Raw genomic sequence first — 27,162 nt, 5'->3', positions numbered from 1 at the left:
GTCTATTAAGCACTAGTAAAATCCATTCAAATTTTAAAAACTAGTGTGATCTGTTACATGAGAAGGATAAGTTTTTATACTCTTAACGGAGTTTTAAATATTTAAAGCAATGGAGACATAATGGAAACTTTACCTATATAAACATAGAAGTGGTGCCACTTTTACAAGCAAAATTGGGGTCTTTATTGTAAATGTTTATGAATAGGATAAGCATATAGCCATAATAGTGCTAAAAGTGGTTATAAACCTTTGACAATAGAATAAAAAAATATTATGTGTGTTATATCTTCAATTCTAGTACTAGGAGTTGATGTTTTATCTGCAGACATCATCAACTTCATTAGAATTCTAAGATATATACTTTGATTGAAGATTTAAATTAAGAGATACCTTATTATATTCATAATATTTATTTATGTTAAATGTTAGAAATTAAGTACCAACATTCCAAACTAGTGAAGGATTATTTGTAGTTTTAAATGTGGTGCATCTCACATTGGATAGAAAGATTTAATTATTGATGACTAAAATTAATTTTTGTATTAATTTTATTCATATTTTAAATAATTATGTTTGAACAGAAATAATTATTATATGACAAATGGCCATAACTATTTGAATATAAATAGATTATTATTCATAAAAGTCATGATTATACAGAAGGTCATAACCATTTGAATAGAAGTTTATGTCTATTCATTTATTATAAATAAATCTTTCAATATAACCATTTTGACTACTTTTGATTGTAGAGTTTGAGATTTTGTTATATCCTAAAGGCATAATTACCTTTAAGAAAGTATTCTTCACATCTCAAAGCCAAAATTCTTTTCTATTTTTTCTCCTTTCTTATTTATTTTTTCCAAATACACCATGGATCTATTTATGAGGAGAATTGTATTGGACATTAAATTGAAAGACAAATAATCTTTGAAGTATGGATTTTGAATTTAGATGACCAAATTCTTTTAAGTGGGGGAGTACGTAATACCTAAGCCTAAATGACTATAGCCTGATCAGTGACCCAGCCTATGAGTATTGTTGGTAAAAAAAAAAAAAAAACTAAAAGAGAAGAAAAAAAATGAAAACTTATTGACAGCTTTTGTCGATAGTTTTCTTGGACAAAAAAAAAAAGAAAACTTGAAGAAATCATTGAAAAGAAGAAGAAATAATGAGGAAGGGCAAATCAATCCTAAAAATTACTGATGAAAGAAAGATTTTGCTTAAAACTCTTGAAATTTTCATGTTTTTATGAAATTTTTAACTAGCTCCAACCTATATTTTTGTATCTTTTCATCTTCAAAAAAATTTTGATGACTTTTCGATAATAATCCGACGAAATTGTGGGTACCAATGGAAAGATCTCTTTAAGATATTTATAATGGTATGTGTGACACTTCATTTGGTTAAGTAATTTAGGAGAATTGAATGTTTAAAATTTTTTATTTTTGGGTTTTTGACAATTATGAATGCTCAACTTTGAGTTGCCAAAACTCCCTACTCTAGTGGCCTATTTGATCAAATTTTAGGTTCCATTGATAGTATGAAATGTGAACTTTCTAGTGGTATAATTGATTTGTTTAGATAATTTATAGGCTAAGAGAATCAAAGCCCCAAAATAGGCTCTATGAATTTAAAACCCAAAAAATTTTTGGGTTGTTTGTGGTAATTTGCAAAGTTTTGGCCTTTGAATCTTAAGTTTTTGAAAATCATTTTTGTCAAAATAAAATTCTAAGTTGTAGTATTATATTTCTATTTTAAATTATTGCTTTTCTTTATCACAAAGAACTATGGGATATTAGATTTTATAGCTCAAAATAAACTAGATGATCACAAAATATAAAATTTCAGAACTTAAAAAATTTTATTTTTAAATATTTTAAAAATTATTTTCAGCTAATATTTATGCATTTAGTTATAAATTACTTGAATTTTAGTTATATTATTTTTAATGAATTTTTACTTATTTTAATATATTTTTACTATGTTAATTCCACATTATTAGTATTGTTAAAGGGTTATTAAATTATATTTAGATTTACAAAAAAAAAATGATTACTATTTAATGTTAAAAATTAAAAATTTGTAAAAATTTATATTGCTACTGATTTTTATGTTTTAGTCCTTAATTTCATATTTATACTCAATATTAGGCATTTTGTTATATTAAAAGAAAATTTGTTTTAATATGCTAAAAATACTATCAAATAGTTTTGAATTGTCGAAAAGGTTACCACATAACTCAATTTGCTTAGGATAACCCGTAGAATGCTTTCCTTGTTAAATTTATGTTTTTAGGTTAAATTTGATTTTTGAATATTTCTTGAATTATTAGGATACAAAGAGAATTGAGTATTTTGTTGATTAAGATTTTGTTTAGCACATCAAGTAAGTAACTTGATATCCTTTTAATTTTTATATTCCTAAAAATCAGTCTCAATATATTTAGAGTTGAAATTTATAATATATATTATTTTGTCTATTCGTTTTATAAATCGAGTTAAGCATGCAAAATGTATATATGATTTCTTTGTTATGAGTTTGGAATATGGTTTGATATTATTTTTATTTTTGAATATGATTTCATAATAATATATTTATATATCCATCGTTTGTTGGAATATTAAATTTTACTTTGGAATGATTATGGAATTTACTTTGTATGGATTATATTTTGAGAAAATTTATAAATATTGAATTTCTATATGTTAGGTAATTTGAAAATATATTTTGTTTTTTGTCTCCTAGTATGACTATGTTCTGACCCTACTAATGGAGGTTAATTATTGGCCATGTCGACATATAATTTGTGATATTGATATTGATTTTCAATCGTACCACCAATTGAGAATAATGATTTTTGTTCACCGTGTCATCAATGATATATTTCTGTCCTATTGCACTAAAAAGGTTACTATAATATACTGTTGTCTCATTTCACTAAAGGGGTTATTGTGATATTTATTCTGTCCCATTGTACTAACATGTTAATTATGATTGTCAATGTAATGATCTAGTTGCTTCTGATATACTTCTATCCTATTGCACTAGAAGAAAAATTTTGATTTTGACTTATGCCACAGAGGTTAAGTGTGGTCGTAATATGTTACAAAAAAATAATAAAATTTATAATTTTATGACATTCGATTTCGTTTTATGATTTGAGAATCTGGTTTTGTGAATATGTTTATGAATACAAGATTATCCAAAATATTTTTGAATCATTTAGTTAATGTTTTAACTTAAATGTTTTGTGGCATCCTTAATCCAACTGAGAGGATGTTAGTTACTTGCTGAGTCGTCGTACTTATTTCTTTAATTTTCTTTACTTTTTTAGATTTTGATATTGGTATCTTGAAAGGTTTAATCTTGACAACTAATTGGATTAACAAGATTAGTATCTATCTTTAGCTTGGTATAGTTTTTAAGTGAGTATTTTATTAATGATTCTAAAAGATTTGTTAGTAAGAATTTTAGTATATTCGACCAACTTACAAAAGGTATAATTTTGTAAAGTTGAGATTTTATAATATTTTATTTTAAAGATTATTGGAGACTTTGACTTAGTTCAATATTTGTTAGCTTGTATACTTATGAAATTCGTCTCATGAGTATGCAACGTTATTACATCTTAAATCTTCGGGTTTGGGGCATGACAGATTAGCGATATCACAAAACATTTCATTTTATGTGGTGGAGTTAGCACCTTTAAGACTTAAAGAAGCTTTATTATATGACAAGCCTCCTATGAGTGTTGTCGATAGAAATGAGTAGGTTTTGAGAAGAAGAACTATTCCTTATGTTAAGGTTCAATGGAGTAATCATACCAAAAAAGAAACAACTTGGGAGTTAGTAGAGAATATGAAAAAGAAGTATCCTTATCTTTTTTAAAGCCAAGGTATAAGTTTATAAAACTAAACTCCTTTTAAAGAGGGAAGGATGTAATACCCACAAAATTAGCTTATGTTTAAATTACATTATATGATTTAAAAATATATATATATGCTTTCAAGTAGTTTTGAATTGTCAAAAATGTTGCCAAAAAACCCAAATTGCTTAGGATGACCCGATAAAGGTTTTGTCTTATTAAATTTATGTTTTCGAAATAAATTTTGATTTTTGAATATTTTTTGAACTATTAGGATATTAAGAGAATTAAGTGATTTGCTGCTTAAGTTTTGGTTTAGTGCATCAAATAAGTGATTTGATGTCCCTTTAGTTTTTATATCCCTTAAAAGATTAGCCTTAATATGTTTAGAATTGAAATATATAATATATATTGTTTTATCCATTTGTTTTGTAAATCAGGTTGAACATGTAAATATATATATATAACTTCTTTGTTATGAGTTTGGAATATGGTTTGGTATTATTTTGATTGTTGAATACGATTTGGTAATAATATATTTATATATCCATTGATTGTCAAAATATGAAGTTTTCCTTTAGAATAATTATGGAAATGACTTTGTATGGATTATGTTTCTGAAAAAGTATATGAATATCGATTTTGTCTATATTAGGTAATTTGAAAATATATTTTGCTTTTGTCTCTTAGTATGACTATGTTCTAACCCTACCAATGAGGCTTACTTGTTGGCCATGTCAACATGTATTTTGTGATATCGATATCGGTTTCGAATTATGCCATCAGCTAAGAATAATGGTTTTTATTCGTCATACCATCGTGATATGTTTCTGTCTTATTGCACTAAAGGGGTTCTTTTCATCCCATTACACCAAAGGGGTTTCTGTGTGATCTTTGATTTGTCCCATTACACTAACGGGTTAATTATGATTGTTCAGTGCAACTTCCTGGTTGTTTCTAGTATGCCTTTGTCCCATTACACTAAAGAAAAAATTCTAATTCTAACCTATGCCACATGGGTTAAGTGTGGTCATAGTATGTTACGGGAGACCAATAAACTTTATGATTTTGTGATGTTTTATTTCACTTTAAAATCTAAGATTCTAATTTTGAGATATGATTTATGAAAATATGTTTGAATACGAGATTACCTAAAATAGTTTCGAATCATTTAGTTGTTGTTTTGGCCTAAATGTTTTATGGCATCCTTAATTAAACTGAGAAGATGTTGGTTGCTTACTCTTTCACTTATTTAGTTTTTTTACAGGTTCTGATTTTGATTATGCTCACGAGAATCTCTATGAGTAAACTTTAGTTGTTGGTTTAGGACTTTTAGGATTCTCTTAAAAGCTTAGATGTTTAAACTTTTATAATTAGATGTTTATGACTTTAACTAGATATTTCGAGATTTATGAATTTTTAATTATTTCATGTTTGTGTTAAAAGATACTAAATGCTATAAACTTTTCATTTTCAGTCATGCTTATCTCGTTTAGATTTATAACTCTTAGCATGCTTATGGCCTTGCATATTTGTAGATCACATCTTGTAGGTGTGCAACATCATTATACCTCAGTTTTGGGTGTGACAAATTTAGTGGTATCAGAGCCTAGGTTTTTCAATCTTAGTTTTGCACAATTAATAATTTTAACGGTTTAGACATATCTGCGAATGATGAATGTAGGGTAGAAAACTTAAGTTTGAGACATTTCTTCATTCTTACTTAGTTTGTTGATTTTTGGTTGGTGAAAAGGCATTTTTGTAATATGTTTGCTATTGTAATTGAATCAGCATGCCTCTTCATCGTGATCATAAACTTAATTGTACTAAGATTGTAACTAATGCTAGGGTTGGTGGCTCTATGAGTTCTCATCCTTAGAGATACCATAACTCACAGGGTCAAAACCAAGATCAGGGTGATCTATTGCACTAAATGCTTAGAGAGATGTTAGTAATAATTTGCTTCATTTTAATCAAAATTTGAGAGCATAAGGTGCTGTGGTTAGGTATGATGGTTTGATTGATGAGGTTATCGATTTGGTAAGGGATCAACAATAAAACCAGCCACCGATGCAATATGTTGACAATCCTGCAAAATGAAAAGCTTTGGGTGAGTTTAAAAAGATAACACTACTTGCTTTTAAAGGTTCTACCAACCCTAATGATGCCGAGTTATGGATTAAAGATATAGAAAAAACTTTTAATGCTATGCATATCCAAGAGTAAGATATGATTAGATTTGCTGCCTATTTGCTGTAAAATAGTGCAAATAATTGGTGAAAGGGTGTAGCTCATACACATGAGGGAGATCCTGAATTCTTTACTTGGAATAAGTTTTGGATAGCTTTTTATATAAAGTATTTTTCTCGAAGTAAGCTACTGTAATTGGAAAGAGAGTTTCTTAATTTGGTTCAGGGTAACATGACTGTGGATGATTATAAGGCTGAGTTTGATTATTTATTGAAGTTCGTTGATTCTTTTGTTGCTGATGATGAAAGTAAACTTAGAAGGTTTGAAAATGGCTTAAATGCCTACATTCAAAAAGGCCTTGCTCCTTTACACTTAATTGGTTATAATGAAGTGGTTGGTAGGGCAAAGTCCCTTAATTCAGTTTGAAGAGAGACTTATAAGGTGTGAAAAGATTTTTTAAAAAAAGGGGTAGAGATTAGTATAAGGGTTTTTAATGATCTTTCCAAATTTTAAGCTGCTGAAAGGTCTCAAGCTTTTTTTACCTTTAAAGGTAAGTTTTCTTCACAAGGAATTTAATCCTACCATGGCAAAATGTATCAACTAGGGCCTAGGTGTTCAGTTTGTGGTGGTAGACATTGAGTTGCAGAGTGTAGGCATGTTAATGGTGCATGCTTTAAATGTGGCCAATAGGGTCACCGTATTGCTAATTACCTTTTGAATCCTTAAGAGTCACAGTTAGTATAGAAGCCTCAAAACTTTTGATCCTTTAAATTGTTTGTAGTTCAAAAGCCTTCAAATCAAGTTGCTCGGACTGCACAAGCACCTTATATTAGACCACAAAGAAGGGGGAAACCTCATGCTTAAGGTCATGCTTACACCTTAACTTCGTAAGATGTGGAAGCATCAAACACTATTGTCTCAGGTATTATATCGGTTGCCTTGGTTTATGCTCTTGTCTTATTTTGATATTGGCGTTTTGCATTTTTTTATTTCACCTATTTTTGTGGAAAAGTTTGCCATGTGTAGTATGCCTTTGGAATATAATTTATGTGTAAACACTCCGATTAGAGGTCAACTTTTATCTAATCAAATTTGTAAAATGTGCTTAGTAAAAATTAAGGACAGAGAATTATATGTTGATTTGCATGTTTTAGACATGCACGATTTTAATGTGATTTTTGGAATGGAATGGTTGTCTACTCATTATACTAAGGTTGATTATTGAAAAAAGTGGGTAGATTTTGAAATTCTTACTGAACCACCTTTTAGTTTTCATGGTAGTGGCACATATGCTCCTTTGCGAGTTATTTTTGCCTTATAAGCTAAACGATTAATCAAAAATGGTTGTAAGGGTTATCTAGCAACTATGATTGATAATAGAATAGAAAAGTTGGCATTAAAAGACATTCCTATTGTGAGAGAATTTTTAGATGTCTTTTCTGATGATCTTTTTAGGTTACCTTCTGATCGAGAAATTAACTTTTCTATTGATTTGGTTTCAGGTATGATCCTATTTTCAAGACTCCTTATGGAATGGCTCTTACAGAGTTGAAAGAATAGTTACAAGAACTTCTTGATAAGGGTTTCATTAGACCCAATATGTCTTTATGAGGAGCTCTAATATTGTTTGTAAAGAAGAAATATGGTAATACGAGGTTGTGTATTGATTATCATGAATTGAACAAGGTGATTGTGAAGAATCGATATCCTTTGCCCTGTATTGATGACTTATTTAATCAATTAAATGGTGCTTAGATTTTTTTTAAAATAGATCTTTGATGTGGGTATCATCAATTGAAGGTCAAAACTGAATATATGCCTAAAATAACCTTTGGAACTCGATATGGGCATTACAAGTTTCTTGTGATGCCATTTGGGTTGACTAATGCTTCAGCCGCTTTTATGGATCTGATGAATATGGTTTTTAAACCTTATTTGGATAAATTTATGGTTGGTTTTATTGATGACATATTAGTTTACTCTCCTAGTTCGGAAGAGCATAAGTAACACTTAAGAATTATTTTAAAGACTTTGAGGCAGAAGTAAGTATTTGCTAAGTTTAAAAAGTGTGAATTTTGGCTCTCTAATATAGCCTTTCTCAGGCACATGGTGTCCAAGGATGGAATTTTCGTTGACCTAAAGAAAGTTGAAGTGATAGTAGAATGGAAAAGGCCAAATAATGTTTTTGAAATTTATAGTTTTCTGGATTTAGCCAAATACTATTGGCGCTTTGTAGAGGATTTTTCCCATATAGCTATGCCTTTGACTAGATTAATCAAAAAAGGAGTTTGATTTGAGTAGTCGAATGATTGTGAAAAGAGTTTTGAAGAGCTGAAAAGAATATTGGTTTATACTTCTATTCTTATATTGCTTGTTGCTAGTAAACAGTTCACTATTTATAATGATGCTTCAAAGAAGGGATTAAGCTGTGTTATTATGTAAGATGATAATATGATTGCTTACTCTTCTAGATAGTTAAAAACCTATGAAGAGAATTACCTTACTCTTGATTTGGAGTTAGCTGCTATAGTTTTGCACTAAAATTTGGAGACACTATTTGTATGGTGAGTCTTATGAAATATATATAGACCATAAAATTTTGAAATACCTTTTCACCTAGAAGAAGTTGAATACAAGGCAGAGGAAATTATTAGAGCTGTTGAAGAACTATGACTTGACTATTAGTTTCCATCTTGGTAAGGCATATAAGGTAGTTGATACTTTAAATAAAAAGTTCGCTAGGAATTTGGCTGTAACAATAACTTCTCAAAGATAGATTTTTGAAGAATTGAAGAGAATGGATATTGATGTGCAAATATGAGGTTTGGAGCTTACTTGGCTAACTTACGAGTTTAGCCCAACTTAATTCAAAGGATTAAATATGCGTAAGCTAATGATCCTTGACTCAAAAACATTAGACTGAAAGTGGATTCTAGTTTACAACCAAACTTTAAGATTCATGATGATGGCTCTTTGAGGTTTAGTAATAGAGTTTGTGTTCCAGATTACTCAAAACTAAAAAAAAAAATTTTGGAAGAAGCTTATTATAGTAATTATACTATTCATCCTAATAGCACAAAGATGTATAGGGATTTGAAAAGCATTTTTTGGTAGAATACTATAAAGAGAGAGATCGCCCAATTTGTTACTAAGTGTTTGACTTGTCAACAAGTTAAAGCTGACATCAATGGCCAACGCGATTGCCAAAACCTTTCCTTATTTTAGAATGGAAATATGAGCGAATTACTATGGATTTTGTATTTGGTTTACTTAGGACACAAAAAGGTAATGATGGAATTTAGGTGATTGTGGACAGATTGACAAAGTCCACACATTTCTTGGCTATTCATATAGGATTGTCAATAGAAAAGTTGGTAAAGTTATATGTTAAACAAATTGTAAGACTTCATGGTGTACCAGTGTTCATTGTATTTGATAAAGATTCTAGGTTTGTAGCAAAATTTTAGGAGTGATTGCATAAAACTGTGGGCACTTGTCTAAGTTTTAGTACTACTTTTCCTTTACAGATAGATAGCCAATTAGAGAGGACTATCCAAGTTCTAAAGGATATGTTAAGGGCATGTGTCATAGATTTTGGAGGTTCTTGGGATCACCATTTATCATGGACAGCATTTGCTTAAAATAATATATATCAATCTAGCATCCAAATGGCTCAATTTGAAGCTTTGTATGGTGGGAAGTGTAAATCTCCTAATTGTTAGGATGATGTTGGAAAAAGACAGTTGTTAGGTATGGATCTTGCTCAACAAGCAATTGAGAAAGTTTAGTTGATTAGAGAACATCTTTGAATGGCTCAAAGTCAATAGAAAAGTTATGCAAACAATAAAAAATGTGAACTAGAGTTTAGGTTAGAGATCATGTATTTTTATGAGTTTTTTCAAGTAGAAGAGTTATGAGATTTGGAATTCATGGAAACTTAATCCTCATTATGTGGGCTTGTTTGAAATTCGTGATAAGGTAAGAGATATGGCTTATAAATTGGCACTTCCACCTTCTTTGGTTGGAGTACATAATATGTTTCATGTCTCAATGTTAAGGAAGTATGTTTTAGATCCAAGTCATGAGGTGGAATTAGCACCATTGAGACTTAAAGAAGATTTATCGTATGATGAGCATTTTATATGCATTGTTGATAAGAAGAAGTAGGTTTTGAGAAGAAGAACCATTCTTTATGTTAAGGTTCACTAGAGTAATCATATTGAGAGAAAAGCAACTTGAGAGTTAGAAGAGCATATGAAAAAGAAGCATCCTTATCATTTTTAGAGCCAAAGTCTAAGTTTAGAGGACTAAACTCCTTTTAAGGAAAAGAGGATGTAATACCCATAAAATTAGCTTATGGTTTGAATTATATTATATGATTTATGACTTTAATATATATATATATATATACTTTCAAATAGTTTCAAATTGTCAAAAAGATTACCACATAACCTAATTTGCTTAGGATGACCCGATAAAGGTTTGCCTTATTAAATTTATGTTTTCAAGATAAATTCTAATTTTTGAATATTTCTTAAATTACTAGAATGCTAAGAGAATTAAGTGATTTGTTGCTTAAGTTTCGATTTAATGCATTAGGTAAGTGACTTGACGTCCTTTCAATTTTTTTATCCCTAAAAAAATTAACTTCAATATGTTTAGAGTTGAAATATATAATACATATTGTTTTGTCCATTTGTTTTGTAAATTGGGTTGAGTATGCAAATATATATATAATTTCTTTATTATGAGTTTGGAATATGATTTGATATTATTTTGATTTTTGAATATGATTTGGTAATAATATATTTATATATCCATCAATTGTCGAAATATGAAATTTTGCTTTGAAATGATTATAAAAATGATTTTGTATGGATTATGATTTTGAGAAAGTATATGAGTATCAATTTTGTCTATATTAAGTAATCTGAAAATATGTTTTGGTTTTGTCTTCTAATATGACTATGTTCTGATCTTACCTATTGGGGTTAATTGCTGGCCATATTGACATGTATTTTGTGATATAGATACCAGTTTCGAACAATTCTGTCAATTAAGAATAGTAGTTTTTGTTCATCGTACCATCAGTGATATGCTTTTGTCCCATTGCACTAAAATGATTATTTTTTTCTCATTGCACTAAAGAGGTGTCTATGATCTTTGTTTTGTCCAATGCACTAATGGATTAATTATAATTGTTCAGTGCAACTACCATGTTGCTTTTGATAAACCTTTGTCCCATTGCACTAAAGGGAAAATTCTATTTTGACCTATAACACAAAGGTTAAGTGTGGTTGTAGTATGTTACAAGAGACTAATAAACTTTATGATTTTGTGATGCTTTATTTCATTTTAAAATCTAAGATTTTGATTTTGAGATATGATTTACGGAAATGTGTTTGAATATGAGATTACTAAAATAGTTTCAAATTATTTAGTTATTGTTTTGGCATAAATGTTTTGTGGCATGCTTAATCAAATTGAGGGGATGTCGATTGCTTATTGAGTGGTTGTACTCATTCCTTTCTTTAATTTTTTTTACAAGTTTTGATTTTGATTATGCTCATGAGATTTTCAGGGAGTGATGTTTCGAAACTTTAGTTGATGTTTTAGGACCTTCAGGATTCTCTTAGAAGCTTAGACGTTTAAATTTTTATAATTAGATGTTTATAATTTTAACTAGATATTTCGAGATTTATGAATTTTTAAGTATTTCATGTTCATGATAAAAATGACTAAATTCTATGAACTTTTCATTTTCAATCATGCTTGTCTCATTTAGATTTATAAGTCTTAGCATATTTCTAACCTTGTATATCTATAAGATTATATCTTGTCGGTGCTGTTATGCCTCGATTCAGGGCATGACAAATAAGACAATTGCTTCTTTTTAGTTTTTCTACACTATCTTTGTTTTTTTAATGAATTATTTCTCTATACTATCACCGGAGGATTAGCATTTATGTTCTTTGAATTTCTTTTTGTTATAGTTGTGTATGTTTTAGGCTTTGCAATAAAAGTGGTTGTGGATCTTTTTTATTGTTAGTAATTCTTGTCTTGTAAAAAAGCAGGCAATTTGTATAAATACTTAAAATCATTTGAGATCTTTGATGGTGATATTATATAATTCCAATATAGTTAAAGTTGTTACACATATAGACTTACAGAGTGGTGCAAGTTAAAAACTTAAACTAATGATTTATTTCTTTTATCAAAAAAATTATGACTAGTTTAGATATAATTTTTCATCAATTACATGTGAATTGATTCATGTGATTCATGTCAATTGCTAATGATAAATGGAGCTATTGGCATACAAAGATTTGGATATGCATGAATCTTATATATTTAGTATTCAATATTAAAGCCTAAAATCTCCTAGTAAGTTTTTGCAAACCAGATTTTGTTTGTTTTAAGGTCATAGATGAATCTTGAAATTATTTCATTTTTCTACATCTTTTATTTTAAGTCTTATATGACATTTTAAAGTATGCAACTCTGCTTGTTTTAATGTACATATTTATACACAAGTTATTCAACTTAAAACTAATTGGCAGTAAATAGAAGGGTCTAGGTGAAGATGGAAGAAATCTACTACGTGACAAATTAGGAAAAGGCAATGAAAAGAAAGTCATGCCTTTGATAACATGTTAAGCATCCAACTTAAAATCAATTAGCAATAAGTGAAAGGACCCAACCTGAATATAAGACTACAAGATATTAAAAATTTATTAGATGTGGGATAACCACTTTAATAGGCCCCCATCATATGTAAGGGAAGTTGGAAGCAATGAAAAGAAAGTCCTAGCTCTAATACCATGTTAAGCATCCAACTTAAAGCCAATTAGCTATAAGTAAAAGGGCCAAACCTGAATATAAGTCTATAAAAAATTAAAAATTTATTAAATGTGGGATAACTCACTTTAACAGGCCCTTCTCATGTGTAGATGAAGTTGAAAGAAGCCTTCCATGTGACAAATTAAAAAAGGGCAACAGAAAAAAAATCTTGATTCTAATACCATGTTAAGCATCAAACTTAAAGTCAATTGATTGTGAGTTGGATGCTTAACAGCTTTGAAATGCAATGGCTTTCGATACAAAAAAGAAAGAGAGAAACAAAAATTGAAGTGTCTCATACGTTAAAGTCTAATAGGGGCAATGACCATGAACAAGCGGTTGACTACTTGACTTTCCCCTTGCTAACGTAAATGTAACTTTCGAAAGTTAACCCTAGATTAGAAAATGGGTTAGAACTTCTTCTAGTGAGCTGCAACGTACTTGAAATTACAATTAACGTATATATATAAACATCAGATCAAGGCTGTTATTTGTATGCACACTATTTGTTAATCATGGAGAGGGAACCTTGTTTGCTTCCCTACTCTTGTACGTTACATTAAAATATTTTTCACTTAATGTTGCTTCTGATTCTGCTGCAGAAGCATTAGCACTCGTCGAATGGAAAGGCAGCCTTCAAAACCAAGACCATCATGTTTTGCTTACTTGAAATATTTTCAATTCTGCACCCAATACTTCCACCCACTTAAAAACAAAAACAAGTCCATGTGCTTGGTTTGGAATCAATTGCAACAGGGCTAACAGCATTACGAGGATCAACCTCACTGGCTATGGTGTAAAAGGTACGCTCCATGCATTTCTATTCTCATCTTTGCCTTATCTTACCGAGATGGACCTTAGCACCAATAAACTCTATGGCATTATCCCACCTCAAATCGATCAACTCTTCAATCTCACTTACCTTGATTTATCAACCAATCAGTTTTTCGGGCAAATCTCACCTCAAATTGGTCACCTTATTCAACTTGAAACCCTCCATCTTGTTGAAAATTAGTTGAATGGCTCAATTCCTTAAGAAATTGGTCTGTTTAAATCTGTTAAGGAGCTTACCTTGAATAGCAACAAGCTAAATGGTTCTATTCCAGCTTCTCTTGGTAACTTGAGCCAACATATTTCTTTATGTCTCTATAATAATTCCATTTCTAGTCTCATTCCTTCAGAAATGGGACACATAGCCAATTTGTTTGAAATTTACATGGATACAAACCATCTAACAGGTCCCATCTTTAGGAAAATGAAGTCCAACCCCATGTAAGTGGTTATGGATCAAGTAAAGGCCATGGGCCTTGATCTTTCATTTTACATAGAACCATAGCTACTTAATAAAAAAGAGGTGGGGTTGTTTTAAAGGGGTGTCAAAAACTAAGTAGAGAAAGAAGAAAAGCCAGAAAAAGTAAAGAGAAAAAAAAAAAGGGAGGTTAGTTAAACGGAAGTCGATTAGTGGTCCGATTGAGTTAGAACCTTGTCAGGAGGTTTATAATTCAGAGTTCTATATTATGAACAGTGAAGATCGGGTTTGAAGCTCTATAGGAACAAATCCATGGTGTATTTGTTGAGTCACTTATTTGGTGAGATTTCTCTAATTGTTTCTCTAGTTATTGATTAGCTCTAATTTTAACTAGAGAAGAACTTTGTATACCTATTATTTGATAGCAAAAATTTTTCTGGTGGTCTGTAGTTTTTTCCCTCTACATTGAAGGGTTTTTCACGTAAATTTTGGTGTGTTTTATTTTTCTTGTGTTTTTTATTATTGATTGTTGTCTATTGTTTCTGTATTGTTATGATTATTGCTTCAGGCGTAAAAAGTGGTATCAGAGCGAGGGTTATTTTGAGACATCGATACAAAAGCAACCCAAGATAGAAGTAAATTCTGTTTGAGATCATAGAGAGTGATACAGGTTCCATGATAAAATTGACAATATCAAATTATTCAATTTGAAAGCCTATGATGGAGGATCATCTATACCACAAAGATTTGTATGAGCAGTATTGGGTGATTCAGCTAAACTAACAGATATGAAAGATGAAAGCTGAAAGAAGCTATGTAGAAAGATGCTAGCTACAATCAGAAAATGGGTTGATATCAGCGTGTTCCATCATATAGTGCAGGAGTCAGATGCTCACATTATTTGAGAAAAATTAGTAGCATTGTATGAGAGAAAAATAGGTATGAAAAAAGTTATGCTTGTTAAAAAGCTTGCAACTTATAGTACATGGATGGACAATCTGTTACAAAGCACTTAAGTGATTTTTAAGATATATTTAATCGAATGACTACTATAAAGCTTAAGATGAATGATAAAATGAAGGTGTTATTTCTTTTGGGTTCATTACCAAACAGCTGGAATACTCTAATTGTGACAGTTTTTAATTCAGCTTTTAATTATAAGATGACATTAGAGATGGTAAAGGATAATATGCTTAATAAAAAAGTAAGGCGAAAAGATGTAGACTCTGAGAATCAAGCTCTGGTCACAGAGAATAGGGGTAGAAACATCGACAGAGGTCAAGACTCAAAAGGCCATGGTAAGTCTAAACATAGATCCAAGTCTAGAGGTAAAGTAAAGTATTTCTATTATGGTAAGGCAGGTCATATAAAATGAAATTGTAAAATCTTAAAGCAAGAGCGAAAAGATGAGAAAGGTAAAAGTTTAGATTATGACAATGTTACAGTAGCGAATTCATATAGTGATTCAGTTACTTTGATTTGTACACATGGTGATTGTAATCATGTTAGTGATCCCGACATTGAGTGGATAGTTGACACAAGAGTGGCATATCATTGTGTTCCTAAGAGAGAGTTGTTTACAATTTACAAAGCAGGAGACTTTGGTTGTACCAAAATGAGAAATAAGAGTCTGTCACAGACTGTTGGGATTGGTGATATTATTGTACAAACTAGTACAGGCTGCATGTTGACTTTGAGAGATGTCAGACACATTTCAGATATGAGAATGAACTTGCTTGCTATTAATATTTTTGATAAGGAGGGATATGAAAGCCGATAAAAGAATGGACAGTGGAAGCTTCTTAAAGGATCTATGGTAGTTGTAAGGGAAAAACTTTACTGCACAATGTATAAGACATGGATGCAATTAAACGGTAACTAAGTAAATGCCGTTGAAGATGATGTTTTAGCAAACTCGTGGCACAGGATGCTGGCACACATGAGTGAAAAAAGATTACAAGTTTTGGCAAGACAATCTCTTATTCCCTTGACTAAAGGTATGTCTCTCGATTCATGTGATTATTATTTGTTTGGTAAGCATCATAGAGTTTTTTTTCATAAAAGTTCTCAAAGAAAAGAAAATAGATTATAATTAATTTATTCTGACGTATGTGGTCCCATTGAGGTTGAGTCATTAGGTGGTAGCAAATATTTTGTTACTTTTATTGATGATGCTTCACGTAAGACTTGGGTGTATATGTTGAAATATAAAAGTTAGGTACTGTAGTATTTTTAAAAATTTTATGCTATAGTTGAAAGGATGATAGGGTTACCCTTGAAGTGTATTCAAACTAATAATGATGGGGAATACACATCTAAAAGCTTTGAAGAGTATTGTTCAAAGCATGGGATCAGGCATGAGATGACAGAACCTGAAACACTACAGCATAATAGTATAGTTGAAAGAATGAATCACATAATTATGGAAAAAGTCAGATGTATTTAAGGATGGTAAAATTATCAAAGCCATTCTGGGGTGAAGCACTTAACACAGCTTGTTATTTACTTAACAGATCACCATCAGTTCCTTTGGGCTTCGACATTCCAGAAAAAGTGTGGACAGGAAAAGATACTTCATACTCTCACTTGAAAGTTTTTAGGTGTAAAGCATTCATGCATGTGTCAAAAGAGCAAAGATCAAAACTTGATAGTAAAGTCGCACAGTGTGTGTTTGTATGATATAATGATGAAAAATTTAGCTACAAGGTATAGGATCCAGTAAAGACAAAGACAGTCAAAAGCAAAGATATGGTCTTTCATGAAAAAAAACCATAGCAGACCTTGAGAAAAATGAGAAAACTATACAAGTTACTTTTGAGTGTGATGTTTCAACACCGATAGAGATTTCACAAGAAAGAGCCACAGATGGTGGAAATAAGTAAGAAACAGAACTTGGAGATATAAATGAGCCAGCCAAAGTTGGTGATGAGCCAGATGTAATTAGTTTTGAGTAAGGGGAGCAATCCTCTCTACCTAAGTGTGTTGAGCAAGGGAAGTTACTTTTGGCATCAAGTGATATAAAGTTTCAATCCAGGAGATTTGCTAGAGAGCGCAAGCCATCTATCAGGTATCCAAGTTTAGATTTTATTTTAGTTACCAGTGAAGGGGAGCCAAAAAGCTTCCAATATGTGCAGACTATTTCGGATAGAGAGCACTGGTTAAAAGTAATGAAAAAAGAGATGGAGTCATTGCGAAAGAATGGTACTTATGATCTTGTTAAACTTTTAACAGGAAAGAGGCCATTAAAGAATAAATGGGTGTTCAAGTTAAAAAAAGATAGTGACAAACTAGTAAGGTACAAAGCTCGATTGGTAGTAAAAGGTTTTTCTCAGAAATTAGGCATCGATTTTGATGAGATCTTTGCTCCAGTTGTAAAGATGAGTTCCATTCGAGTGGTACTGGGATTAGCAACTAGTTTGAATCTTAAGCTTGAGCAACTTGATGTTAAAACTGTATTTTTGCATAGTAATTTGTATGAGGACATTTATATGAATCAGCCTGAGAGTTTTGAAATGAAAAGGAAAGAGTACTTAGTTTGTAAATTGAAAAAAAACTTGTATGACTTGAAACAAGCTCCGCGACAGTGGTACAAGAAGTTTGATTTTTTTATGGTGAGTCATAGCTATAAAAGAACAGCAACGAATTCTTATGTGTATGTTAAACAATTCTCTAATGGTAACTTTATTATCCTATTATTATATGTTGATGATATGTTGATTGTAGGACAAAATGCTAGTATGGTCTGCAAGTTGAAAAAATAATTGTCTAAATCTTTTGATATGAAGGATTTAGGTCTAGCAAAACAGATTTTTGGTACGGACATTATCCGAGATAAAAGAGCTCGAAAGCTGTGGTTGTCACAGGGAAAGTATGTTGAACGAGTACTTGGTAGATTCAACATGCAACATGCTAAATCAGTTAGCAGTCCACTTACCAACCATTTTCATCTAAGTAAGAAATCTTAATCTTATCCAGTGTCTAAAGAAGAGCAACTAGCTATGTTTAGTATTCATTATTCTTTTGCAGTCAGTTCTTTAATGTATCTTATGGTTTGTACAAGGCCTGACATTACTCATGCAGTTGGTGTAGTGAGCAATTTTTTTTTTAATTCGAAGAAGGATCACTGGGAAGCAGTGAAATAGATTTTTAAATATTTGAGGGGTACCTAAAAAATGTGCTTGACTTATGAAGTTTTACAATCAGTTTTAGAAGAGTTTACTGATGCTGACATAGCAGGCGATCTTAATGGTAGAAAATCTATTTCAGGATATTTGTTCACTTTTACAAGAGGAGCTGTATCTTGGCAATCTAAGTTACAGAAGTGTGTTGCTTTGTCAACTACAGAGACTGAGTATATTGCAACAACCGAAGCATGTAAAGAAATGTTTTGGATGAAACATTTTTTTCTTGAATTGGGGTTGAATAAAAAAGAGTATGTGGTATTTTGTGATAGCCATAGTACTTTAGATTTGAGTAAGAATGTCATGTACCATGCTAGAACAAAGCACATTGATGTTAGATATCATTGGTTAAGTTCAATGATTGAAGAACAGCATATGCTGTTGAAGAAAGTCCATACTAATAAGAATGTAGCAGATATGTTAACTAAGATACTTCCCAGGAAAAAGCTTGAGCTTTGTAGTAACTTGGCCGGAATGAGTTCCCTAGCCAAGGTAAGTTCCAAATGAAACTGCTATGATGTTGAATCTCCTCCTAATGGGATTGAAGGGGGAGATTGTTAGGAAAATGAGATCCAACCCCATGTAAGTGATTTTGGACCAAGTAAAGGCCATGGACCTTGATCTTTCATTTTACACAGAGCCCTAGCTACTTAATAAAAAAGAGATGGGGTTGTTTTAAGGGGTATTGAAAACCAAGTAGAGAAAGAAAAAAAGCTAAAAAAAATAGAGAGAAAAAAGAAAAGGGAGAGTTAGTTGAACAGAAGTCGATCCGTGGTTCGATTGAGTTAGATCCTTGTCATGAGATTTATGATTTAGAGTTCTACATTTTGAATGGTGAAGATCGAGTTTGAAGCTCTCTAGGAACAAATCCAAGGTGTATTTGTTGGGTCACTTATTTGGTGAGATTTCTCCAATTGTTTCTCTAGTTGTTGATTAGCTCTAGTTTTAGCTACAGAAAAACTTTGTATACCTATTATTTGATAGTGAAGATTTTTCTAGTGGTTCGTAGTTTTTTCCCTCTACATTGGAAGATTTTTCATGTAAATCTTGGTGTGCTTTATTTTTCCTGCATTTTTTATTATTGATTGTTTTCTATTGCTTTTGTATTGTTGTGATTATTGCTTCAGGTGCAACACCATTCCTTCCACATTTGGAAATTTGAAAAAGCTAACTGTGCTTTACATGTTTGACAATCATCTTTCCGGATCCATTCTTTCTGAATTAGGGCATATGAAATCTCTCGCTGAAATAAGCCTTTATCAAAATAATCTATCCGGTTTAATCCTGACCTCATTAGGTGACTTGAGATTTCTTACACGTCTTCAACTTCATGAAAATCAACTTTCTGCCCCCATTCCAAAAGAGATAGGAAACTTGAAATCTCTTTTTGATCTAGAGTTGAGTCAAAATCAACTCAATGGCTCTATTCTTGCTTCACTTGATAATTTAAGTAGCTAGAAAACTTTGCACCTTTAGGACAACCAACTTTCTGCTTCCATACCTCAAGAAATAGGAAATTTCATGAAGTTGGCCATGTTAGAATTAGACCATAACCATTTTACTGGAAATTTTCCCTAAAGCATTTGGATTAGTGGATCGCTTCGAAACTTCACAGCAAGTGAAAACTTTCCTATGAGGCCAGTCCTTAAAGGGTTGAAAAATTGCATGAGCTTACAAAGAGTTCGCCTTGAAGGAAAACGACTCACTGGGAATATATCTGAAGGCTTTAGAGTTTATCCAAGTCTAAAATTCATTGACTTAAGTGACAATGAATTCTATGGTGAAGTGTCATCTAATTGGGGGTTGTGCAAAAGTCTACAGAGCCTATCTATTGCCATGAACAATATCACTAGTAGAATACCACTTGAGATTGGAAACTTAAGTCAGATTACAGTCCTCGATCTTTCTTCAAATCATTTATTAGGGGAGATTCCAATGGAAATTGCAAAGTTGACTTTTTTTATTATACTTCATTTGAATAGGAATCAACTTTCTGGTGGTATACCATTGGAACTGGGACTTTTGTCTATCCTTTTTGTTCTTGACTTGTCTGCGAACAAATTGATTAAGCTTATCAATTTGGAATTTCTCTTTAAAATGGGATGGATTTAATTAGGTGATCAATCACACCTAATATAAGTCCACAGATCTATACGTTATGACAATTAGTGTCATAAAAGTATAGCTAAAATAATATAGATTAATCAACTCAAACTTAAAACAATTCAAAACTCCAATTGAATATAAGTAAATTATATTCAATTGAATAAATTTTAAATTTTAATTAAATTAAAATAATATAAAATACATAATTATAAAAATGAATTAACTTGACTCGATTTTAAATGATTTTAAAACATTATCAACTTAGTAGTTATTTGAAACCCAAAATGATTGAACATAACTGGAATTAGAATCAAATAGTAACCCAACTAAAATCCATTATTTGTTATTTATCTTCCATAACAATTTAAAAGTTTTTCATTTAAGCTTTTTTTTCCTTTCATCTTTAATGTTTTATTTCATTATTTTTTTAGTTGAATTAGTTAATTAATTTTAAAAGTATTTCTAAGCATTCATAAGTAATTTAATATACTTTTTTTAATTTAAATTTAAAATGATTTGAATCCATCTTTTTAAATAAAAAGAAGCATGCACTAATTATTATGTTAAATTTACTTACGTGCATAAGTGAATAATTTAGTATACTATGAATAGAAGTAGATAATAAAACTTAATTCAACCTAATTAGTCACTAATCCTAAGTCTAAAATCTAACTGAAAATTCTAAAAAATCAAATTTTAAAATGGTTGAAATATTAAATACAAAATAAAATAAAGATTTATGAAATGAATTTTGCTAATAAATACCTTTAAATCGCTTTTAAGTTTAGTTAAATTATAATTTATAATAAAAGTTTTTTATTTTGATGTAAAGTCATAATTAATTTGATGAATTTCAGTTCTTTTGAACAAATATTACCTATTATGATAACCTTAAAACTTTTATACAACAGGGAATATTTTTCAAATGATGGAAATAAATGAGTATACAATTTTCTCCAAATAAAATATGTTTCTTATTAATCCTAAAGAAATTTGAAATCAATGCATTTGTATATTTTTCATTCAAATATTATACAATACTAATCACCTTTGTCATATAAAGATGATAGAGTTATATATAATCAATCAATCTTTCATCTCATTTTTTTGCTTAGAATAATAATCTTCCATTGATGCTTTCATCAGTTGAATGTAATTGTACATTCTATCAATTGAAAGTTTAATTGCTCTTTTTAAAAAAAAAAAAGTTTATTATACAAAATTTTTTATTGTATAAAATATTAAAATACATAATTTTAAAAAATAAAATAAATTCCTTACCTTGGTAGTTGTCATATTTTCTTAAGAAAATTTCAATTCTAAAACTATCAAACTTGTTATGTAAATCTATACAATTTAAAATGATTTCATTTTCAATATTAACAACAAAAATTTTTATAAATGAATATAATTTTGGTATAAACACATTCAAAAAATAGTTCCAATGAATTTTGTCATGTCTTAAAAGAATTCTCCATAAATAATTAATTTAACTTCATTGGATAACGTTTTACTTAAAATAATTCACATTAGATCATTCAACTACTTAGATTATTTAATGTGAAAAATCATTCTAATTATAAAAAAGAGTTTAATACAAAAAAGTTATTTAAATTAAAATTTATTAAAAATTTACTAATGGCATTTTAATCAATTATTTTTAACATTTTTAAATTAAAATTTTATTAAGGATATTTTAATCAATCACTTTTAGTACTTTTTTAGTTTAAATAAAAAAATTCTAGTAATAAAAATATTCATTTAAATTAAATTTTATAAAAATATTTACCAAAGAAATTTTAGACAATCACTTTTAACACTTTTAGAATTAAAATTTTAAATGGTTTAATTTCACATAATCTTTATTTTTAATTTTAGTTGATTTAGATTAAATTTAAATAAATTAATAAAAGTTATATATATTTAAGGATAAATTTGTTAATTTAAAATTTTATAAGGATATTTAAATCAATCACTATTAATACTTTTAGAATTCACACTTTTATATATAGATGATATATTTAATAATTTATTAATTACGATACAATGTTATGAAACAAAAAATAATATAAAAGATATATGATTTAAAATTGACAAATATCATGTATGGATTTGAAAGTATAGGCCAAAATATGCCACAAATCCCTGTGCTTTTCGAATTTTAGAAATTTAGTATTTATATTATAATTCAAAGAAAATTAGTACTTATACTTTTTAGATTTAATAATTTCAATCTAATTATTAACAGTATTAAATTTTATCCCTTAAATTGATTGACATGATTGTTAATTTGCTTGCATGTTAGTTGACGTGGTTGATGTGATATTTTGATTGATTGATAATAACTATCAGTGATGATGTAAATATATATATGAATATAAATTTATGCACTTCACAATATACATATCATGGCCATTACAAAATTTAAATAAATATTAGAATAACCTATTATCTAAATATACAAGTATTTCAATTTTCATGCGATGATATTTTAAAGTGAAATTATTTTTCTTACATACATCAATAAATTTATTGATTAGCACTTTAAGAAGATTTATTTTATAAGTTTTAATCATCTACTCCACATACACACTTTCATTAACATTTCTTTCATCAGTGACCAATGGGTTTTCATGAAAATCATGGAACCAAAATAATAAATCCATGTGTATTCTGTATGCAACTAACGACAATATCATTCCATTAAAGAATAAAAAAAATTTTTAACCCAATTTCAAACCAATTTCATTGAATGTGTGGAAACATATTGCATTAAAATCTATTAAATTTACTTCAAGTAGGCAAAGCAATTGATTTGCATATACTTCGATAAATGTATCTATTATATTAAGTTAATATCCTTATTTAGAATGATGCAAAAAATAAATGGCGTACCTATTAATTTTAATTGAAAAACCCAATTTTCTCTTGTCAAAGGCTTCCAAATCAATAATGATATGAAAAAGAGTCTACTTAACCAAAAAAAAAAAAAAAGTCTAGAAAGAAAAGTGGCATTATTTATGTAATGAAAAAGGTAGGATGATGTGTCAGCTATGGGACCGTGGCAACATGGGTGGCGATTGTGGGGGCAAGGGGAGCCAATCCATAGAGTAGTGGTTACGAAGGTGTATTGTTTGCCATTTCCACTTGGTTTTAACAAATATCAGCATCCAAAATACCTTAATGCCAAGTAGCAACCATGGCAACATGCCAACATCGCTGCAAATCCCACTACTAGCCATAGCAGTTTTATCAATGCACTTTTCATGGCGTAATTCTCAATTGTGACACAAACTTTGTTCCTCAATAGAAACTTGAAAGTACATTCCTTTTTATTGGACCATGTGCTTTGCATGTATAAAAAACGCTTTTTGAATTTGTATTGTGCATGGCAATTAGGCCTGGAAAATTTTTTTGTATATATGCTGTTAGAAAAATAAACAAGAGAAAAGAAATAATAGATAAGAATTTTGGCTTTGAGGTGTGAAAAACACTTTCTTAAAGGCAATTATGCCTTTAGGATACAACAAAGCCTCAAACTTTCCAATCAGAAGTAGTGAAAATAGTTATACTGAAAGATTTATTTATAATGAATGAACAGACATAAACTTCTATTCAGATGATTATGACCTTCTATATAATCATGACATTTATGAATAACAACCTATTTATATTTAAATAGTTATGATCATTTGTCATATGATAATTGTTTCTGTTCAATCATAATTATTTAAAATATAAATAAAATTAATACAAAAATTAATTTTATTCATCAATAATTAAATCTTTCTATCCAATGTGGGATGCACCACATTCTAAACTATCAATAATCCCCCACTAGTTTTGAATGTTGGTGCTTAATTTTTTTTTTTTTTAACTTTCACACAAATAAATATTATGAATACAAGAAGGTATCTCTCAATTTAAACCTTCAATTAGGGTATATATCTTATAATTCTAACGAAATTGATGGTGTTCACAGATTAAATCTCAACTCCTAATGTTAAAATTGAAGATATAACACATATAATACTTATTTATTCTTTTGTCAGAGGTTTATAATCGCTTTTAGCACTATTATGGCCATATGCTTATCCTATTCATAAACATTTACAAGAGAGACCCTAATTTTTCTTGTTAAAGCGACACCACTTCTATGTTTATATAGGTAGAGTTTTTATTATGTCTCCATTGCTTTAGACATTTAAAACTCCATTAAGAGTAGAAAAACTCATCCTCCCCATGTAATGGATCACACTAGTTTTTAAAATTTGAATGGATTTTACTAGTGTTTAACAGACACATAACAATAACTTATTTTTACCCATTAAACTTTGTAATTAGATTATTGTTATGTGTTTGTTAACACTCCAAAAAAAGTTGGGTTTTACTAGTGTTTAACCCATAACACATAAAAATTTTACTAGTGTTTAACAGACACTTTTTTTTTTGGATTTTACCCATTAATTTGAATGGATCCATTCTAGTTGTAGTACTACTAACCAAATATTTTTTAATTCAATTTTTTTTATGATAATTACCCTCATTTGAGATTGAATCTCTAATATAATCACTTCAAGCTAATATGTCCAAACTTTTTTTTTTTCATTTTGCATATCATTTATATGCTTCAGACATTGTTGCCTCATTCTTATCATCGCAAGAAATAGTTGGTTTTGGTTGTGGCCACAACTCTATACTCATAACTTTCAACCATTCTATTTCCCTACTTTTATAGATCTTCAATGCAATTATACTTCTAATACAATTGAAAATTTTCAATTAATAAACCAAACTATTTTAGTCCTTTTAATATATATATATATATATATTAAGGACTTTTTATGACTTTAATAAGTGTTTAAACTTATTAGCTTGTATAATTTACTCATAAAATTACGCTAAAATCTCACAACACTATGGTGATAATTTTTTAATCCCTTTTTATTACCCCCACCATGTGCAAGTATGCATTCTTTTATTTAAGAATATCTCATTCAATAATCAAGTTATCATATATACTTAATCAAGTTACCATTTCATTTATCTTTTCACTATTTGGTGATTTTTTTTTTAAGTAGAAGGCCTCCAAATCCACCCTTAGTGAAAGTTAATTAACTGATATCTTAATATTTCAATAAAGTTCTAAAACTTTTATATTTTAACTCAACATAAGAGTTTACATCAATAAGTAGATTTCAAATATAATCATGCTTCTAAAATCTACCTTTTAAGACTTTTATGTCGATTCATAAATATTTATATGAATCTATTTCGTTATAGACACTATTAATAATTTTTATTACCATGAATAAAACCATTTTCATCACCCAAATGGATCAAATAGCATTCTTTTTGCTATTATAAAAGCTTTCAAATTCACAAAATCTTTAAATCACTCATGACTTTCAAAGTAAATATACTTTGAAAATTTCACGATATTATTGCTTGGGCAAAAAAAGTTCCCAGGTCTCCTAGTTAGGGATGCATTTGGAGGAGCTTTCAAATTTAGAGATGCACTTTGTATGGTAACATAGTCCACAGCACTTAAGTAAACTAGAATTTGATAAGCTGTCTATACAAAAACTATGGACATCTTTTCCAAAGAAACTATAGTAAGGATATTGTCCCTGTACCTCCATAGATAAGTTGATTGGAGACCTTGATGTGCTGAAGTTTTCTCTGTGGTGTTTTTCTTTGCTGATTTGGTGGCTTTAACTTCAATATATTCAATATGACCTTCATTATTTTCCACTAAATCATAGGGTAACCCAGTTTCATTATCTTTGTTAATCCACTTGACTGTTTTACCCGTGGTGCCAGTAAAGTATTTGAAAGCAGCAAGCTCACCCAATTTCCCAGTTAGCAAAGCTTGTGCTGCACTGGGTGTGCCAGTATGAAGCTAATCTCTCTGGCTAAATTTAGATGAAACAAATTCGGTATTAAGCTGATTTCACTTGCTAAATTCAAATGAAACCAGCTGAGGGTTATCCGACACTAAACTTAAATCAACAGAATCAAATGCGATTCTCACAACGGACTCAGCTGGATTGCAAGTGTTGCCATGATGGCGATCCATACTTTTAGAGCCTGGCAAAATTAGAACTGTTGAGGTTGTTGCCATATTTTCTCCCATGGGCATATTGGTGTCCATCTCAACTGGAACATCACTGCTAATATGTGAATCAATGTGTCCAGAACCATTATACGTATGCTTTTCTGAGCCATAAAACTTTATTCTCAGGAGCCGTGAACGTTCACATTCAGTTCCTTTCAGCGGCTTGAAAAAGAAACCAATATACTCTGGTGTGTGTCGGTGGCTGAAAAGTATTCGCCGGAAGCTTCAACGTCATCAATCTTTTCAGATTTTGCCAATTCGTTAATCTTGCCAGGATGCCTCTCCTCTTCAGTCATGGTTTCTTGCAATTCAGATCGTGGAAAATCTCTAATATCACATGGCAACATAGCAGACATTTTCAAATCCTTGTATTGTTCCAAAGAATACAATTCCAAATCATTGCATGCATCTGCACCAAATGAAGGAAAAAAAAATGACTTTGATCATACTGATCAGACAATGATTCCAATCCTCCTTGCTCTGGATTGAGAGCCAGAGAATCATCATTCTGAGCAGAAGCATTGACTATCAGGTTGAAACTGGATCGAGAAAGGGAACCAGTTACAACTGAAACCGCATTATCAGTCTGCATTTTCTCTGGTATAGCAAT

At 29.9% G+C, this 27,162-nt stretch overlaps 1 protein-coding gene across 1 annotated transcript in view; it reads left to right on the top strand.

Moving 5' to 3' along the window:
- LOC111299757 (uncharacterized) overlaps nt 1-19,786 on the top strand; it is a 34,529-nt gene extending 14,743 nt beyond the window's left edge. Inside the window, exon 4 of the mRNA XM_089757758.1 lies at nt 19,456-19,786. Coding sequence (XP_089613884.1) covers nt 19,456-19,786 — 331 coding nt within the window. The remainder of the gene's footprint in view (nt 1-19,455) is intronic.
- The last annotated feature ends 7,376 nt before the right edge of the window (nt 19,787-27,162 follow it).

This window comes from Durio zibethinus, chromosome 3 (assembly GCF_047325235.1).
Source record: "Durio zibethinus cultivar Kanyao isolate XHJ-2024 chromosome 3, ASM4732523v1, whole genome shotgun sequence".
NCBI classification, from domain to species: domain Eukaryota; kingdom Viridiplantae; phylum Streptophyta; class Magnoliopsida; order Malvales; family Malvaceae; genus Durio; species Durio zibethinus.
Note: the sequence above shows the minus strand (reverse complement) of the source record. Positions and strands in the feature narration are given on the sequence as shown.